A 5,291-nucleotide genomic window follows, 5' to 3' on the forward strand; every position below is an offset into this window, starting at 1 on the left:
TCTTCTCTATCGTCACTATTTATCTCTTCATAGCTCTCTCTCTCTCTCTCTTGCATTAGAACCGCCAACTCGCCTCGTAATGCAGAAACCTGAGAAATTAAAGTCTTCCTTTCTTTCTTTTGTCTTCTTTCTTTGTCGCTGCTTCTTCCTCTCTTTCATTCATTCTTTCATTCCGTCTCCTATCTTTCTTTCTTTCTTCTGTCCTTCTTTCTCTCTCGCTCGTTGTTTCTTTCTTTCTTTCTCACTTTCTTTCCTTCTTTCTTTCTTTCTTACTCCTTTCTGAGTTTAGTTCTATATTCGGCGTTGAAGGGCCCGCAGTACGACACAAAGGCCGCGGCTAAAGTCACGTCGCCGACCAGCCTCTTCCTTCTCTCTGCAAAGTTGTTCGAATCTTCAGTCCTTAAACAAACAAAGAAAGAAAAGCAAGAGAAAGAGAAAGAAGAAGAAGAAATGAACAAGAAAGAGGATAAAGAAAAGAGGAGAGAAGGAACGAGAAGAAAAGAGAAAGACGGAGGGGGAAAGGTGTAAGAAAATGAAGAGGAGAGAGAGATCAAGAAAGCCATACTTAACGGCTGGGGGCCAGTAGGAGAAGGCTATATCATATTCGGTGAGCTGACGAACGCATGCAAAGAGAAAAATACCTAGTGGTCTGTTGACACACATATCCACACCCTAACATAGCTGGGAAGATAGCCGCCTGTACATACGACAGAACACATACATATATATATATATATATATATATATATATACAGACATGTAACAAGGTATATATATATATATGTTAGAAGGTATGTGCATGTATATATATCGGTGTCTGCCTCCTTCCGGTACATAGTGAATGAAGTCATGTATCTGACCCATGCTTCATCTATCCACGTAGGGTCTATACACATATAGATACATATCTATCTCTCTCTCTCTCTATATATATGTGTATCTATCTATCTATCTATTTATATCTAAGTGCATGCATGTCCATTGGTCCAGATCCATCCAATTTGCATGTGGCCTTTTTGTCTGTACCATCTTGCTTTTTCTCCAGCGAGTCCATTGATAAGCTTATTGGCCTGATCCATCTTTCTTCTTGTGGCTAAGGCCCTCTGCTCTAGCTCCGTCTTAGACGCCATCGCCGCTTCAAACTGGTTGTTGATCTCCCTCAAAATCGCCTGAGCTTGCGCTAGCTCTTCTTCTGCCTCAGCTAGCTGTCTCAAGGCCACTTCTACTCTAAAAGAAAAGAAAGAAAGGAGAAGAAAGGAGAAGAAAGGAAAGGAGAGGAAAGAGAGTTTAGAACAGACCTGGTGAGGAAAGATAAGAAAGAAGGACAGAGATGAGAGAAGATCTGGATCGGTGAAGGTCTGGAGGATGACCTTCTCACACCTTGGGGTGTCTGTACAGCTGAGGAGTTTCTCGGGAGGTAGGCGAGATAGGATGGATTAGATCTACGGATACATACTGGTATTTGTCTTGCGGCTATGCAGATATCTATCTACAGACAGATAGATAGATTAAAGAGAGGTAGAGAAGAGATAGAGAGATAGATAGATAGATTAAAGAGAGATAGAGGTTTTTTAATCAGTCATGGGGGTTTGCCTCTCTTGCGCGTGTCATGTATCATTCATAGGTGTGTGTCTATAGCTTCAGATGAACTCTGTATGAAGAGACTAGCACATAGGCCTCTGTCTTGTCGAGATAGAGAATAGATATAGATCTACTACAGATGGAGAATAGACATCTCGATACAGGCAAAAGTGTAAAACGCCGAAGAAGAAGAAGGAGAGAGATCGAAATCCAGAGAAGGAAGGGAAAGAAAAAAAAATGCGAAGTCGGAGAAGAGGGAGAAAGAGTGTTTCTCCCAGCATCTTCATTATGAGGTGTATGTACACCACGTCACCTACCTACGGGTAATGTGTAAAGATGTTTGGAATCTTCTTCTTTTTCTGCTTTTTCTTTCTTACCTAGCTGTTTGAATTTTGAGGTAGTCCATCTTGGGTTTGACAATTTTAGCTGCTTCGTGGTACATTACCATCGCCCCTACCCACTTGCAAAGACCTGCACCATCCATCATTGCATGCGCATGCAGCCAAGATTGCATGCACTACTTTTATCATACGCAAAAAGACACCTCGCCTCCCACAGACATACATACATATATATACATACATACCTACATAGATACAGACATACATAGTTACATACATACATAGTGACATACCTACATACATTGATACATAGTTGCATACATCCATACACAGATAGATACGTGTAATTCATCCCTCGGCGTGACTCAGCCTCCCCCCCCCTTTTCTGAAGTCTCTCCATTGCATGCATGGAGACATATATACACAATACATGTGTCTGCAAGGCTATGTCCTTATACTGGCTCCCTCTCTGTCTGCATACCTATCTATCTGTAGCTAGATCTCTAGATTCTGTAAAGAGATGAAACTGTCCTTTCTCGTGTCATCTTTCTCAAATAAGAGTGCCGCATGTTCTTTCTTTTTCTTCTTTTTCCTTCCTTCATCTCCGTTCTCTTTTTCTACCTTTCGTTCTTATCTTTATTGTCCCTTTTCCTTTCGCTTCTCTTCTTTCTCTCTTCTCCCTTAGCCTTTCTCTGACTCTTTCGTATGTGTCCCCCCTTCTTTCTGTTGGAGCTCGTTACCTTCAGCAGCGTTCGAGGCCTTTTTAGCGACGGCAGGGTTGAAGTTCTCGAGCTCGAGGTAGGGCATGAGGAGTTCGCACGTCTCATCGTTTATGTTGTCTTTCTCATTCTGCAGTCATTCCACACACAAGATGGGAACGGAAAGATAGAATGAATGAACGAATGAATGAAAGAAAGAAAGACAGGAAGAGCAATAGACAGGTGGTGTATTTGAGAAGTGACTGTACGTATCAACGGATGTATTTGCATGTATATGCATGTATATGTATGTGTGTAGGTATGTAGGTATATGTATGTCTGTAATACACTCCTGAGCGAGAATGAAGCATTCGAAGTAAAGCAAAACATAAAAGAGACAAATACGAAGCTAATGAAAAGAGTCAAGAAGACAGGAGAAATACACAAGATCGGCAACAGAATGAGGTCGGGAAGAAACGAAAGAGAATGAAAAAGAAGAAGGATAAAAAGAGCATGCGGTTCAAAGGAGACAGTTCTATGGGCTTCTCTGCTGCTGTGTGCGTCGTGGGAGTCTCACCATATGTGGTCTCGACACACTCACTCAGAGCCCCCGGGGTGTATGTACACCCGAGAAGTTGAATGATTCAGAAATGTCTTACAGATACTCCCACCTTTCTCTATTTCTCTTCGTTGTCTCTCAGAGAAATACAGGTGAAAAGAAAGGAAGCGGGTAAGCATTAGACAAACGACTTTATAAGAGTGGGAGAATAAGAAGAAGAAGGACAAGAAAAAGAAAGAATTTTAAAACACAAGCTGCGACAAAGAGAGGTCGATGTATGTGGACTGCTGTCTCGACACTTCTATACTACACACAGGCACACACCCACACCAATGCTCAATCCTAGAGAGCTAGCTAGCTAGCTAGCTATCCATAAATATATATCTATATGTATCTCCCTCTCTCTAGATATGTAAGCGTTCCTCGCCGTACATAGTAATGCACGTGCATGCAATGTAAACACATATTATAAATAGATAGATTAAAGATAGATCGATAGATAGATAAAGGATAGATCAAAGATAGATAGATATGAATAGAGAGACGTTCACAGATAGAGAAAGAGATATGAAAGAAAGAAGCATAGAGATATGCATATCGATCTATTTGACTATCTATGCATGTCCTAGGTCTGTGGAAAGATATATCAAAACGTGAGAATTTCTTCTCTCTGTTGTGAAGCCTTCTGCTTTCCTTCGCTCCTTCCTTTCTTCCTCTTCTCTTCTCTTCTTTCTTCTTCTCACTTTACCATGTGTACAAGGAGATCCTTCGCTCTAATTCATTTCTCTTCGTTTTGTTCTTTTTTGTTCCTTTTCTTTTTCTTTTTACCTTGGAGAAGTCGAATAGATTGGCTAGGAATCGCACATCGGCCATCATGGCTTTGGCTGTCTCATCGAATGAGTCGTGAAGGAAATCCACGGTCTTCTTATTTATCACCTTGGGCTCCATGCGAACGTCTACGAGTTTGTTTTGCAGAAGAATGAGGACCCCGTCAAAGACCAGTCGGATGATATCCGAGGGAGTCTTCATAGTCTTTAATTCCACGATATCTTTGGCTGTGATCGACTTCACGGCGTTCTCTGCCTCGATGAGATAGGGCAAGGCTTGCTGGAGATCTTGGTTCGCCTCCTCTTGTTCCACTTCAATTCTCTCTTTATTCGCCAAACACTCATCGCGAAACTCCCCAACCTGGGGAGAAAATAAACCAAAGAAAGAGAGAGAAAAAAGGAAGGACAGAAAGAAAGAAAGCTAGGAGAAAAGAGAAGAAGGTCAAAAGGGATGCAAGAAATGAGACAAGGAGTGGGAAGAATGAGATATACAGGGAGAGATATACATATACATATATATATATATAGGATGCAGACAGATCTCTTCTATATCAGAGAGAGGAGCAGTCATAACCCCCCCCCAAAGACACCGCACACATGGACTTATGTACTCCTCTAGATATAGAAAGATATACATATAGATTGGACAGATAGCTACATCAATAATACAGAGATTCATATATATATATATATATACATTTATATACTCGTACATGTACATCTCTCCCTACCTGTATATATCTGTATAGATCTATATAGATATGTATGTATATGTAATGAAGATGTTCCGATGGCCTGACGGAGAACTGTGTGTATGGGTATGTCTCACACCTCTCTCTGCTTTTCTTTATCTATCTATCTACATTGATCTATCTCTCTCTTCCTCTCTCTCTGTGTGTGTACATATATATATATATATAAAGATAGGTGTGTGTGTAGGTGTGTATTTACCTGTTTGCTTTTTCTTTGAGCCTTACTAGATTCACTTTGGACTTTGACGAGAAGTTGATTCGTCTGTTCCTCCGACTCGTGGAGTTTCTTCTCCTCGTCCTTAAGCTTCACTTTCATTTGCTTTATGTCCTGGGCCGCCTCGTTCAGCTTCTTCAAGCCAACATTTACGCTACGGAGGGGGAAAGCGAGGAGGAAAGACACAAAGACAAAAGGAAAGAAGAAGAAGAAGGAGATATGGATGATGACGGAACGAAAGAAGAAGGAGAAGAAGAAGAAGGAGATCGAGATCTAGGAAGAGAAAGAAGAGAGATATGGAGAGAAAGAGAGAAAGAAG

The 5,291-nt window shown here is 41.1% G+C and overlaps 1 protein-coding gene across 1 annotated transcript; it reads right to left on the bottom strand.

Moving 5' to 3' along the window:
- Window positions 1-269: 269 nt before the first annotated feature.
- Window positions 270-5,074, bottom strand: CSUI_007938 (dynein gamma flagellar outer; the record flags this gene model as incomplete). Its single annotated transcript, XM_068068080.1, has 6 exons — window positions 270-399; window positions 1,027-1,227; window positions 1,959-2,052; window positions 2,663-2,771; window positions 4,008-4,367; window positions 4,958-5,074. The coding sequence occupies 6 exons, from the start codon at window positions 5,072-5,074 to the stop codon at window positions 270-272; spliced, it is 1,011 nt and encodes a 336-aa protein (XP_067919944.1).
- Between the last annotated feature and the right edge of the window lie 217 nt (window positions 5,075-5,291).

This window comes from Cystoisospora suis, assembly GCF_002600585.1.
Source record: "Cystoisospora suis strain Wien I chromosome Unknown contig_4310, whole genome shotgun sequence".
Taxonomy (NCBI): domain Eukaryota; phylum Apicomplexa; class Conoidasida; order Eucoccidiorida; family Sarcocystidae; genus Cystoisospora; species Cystoisospora suis.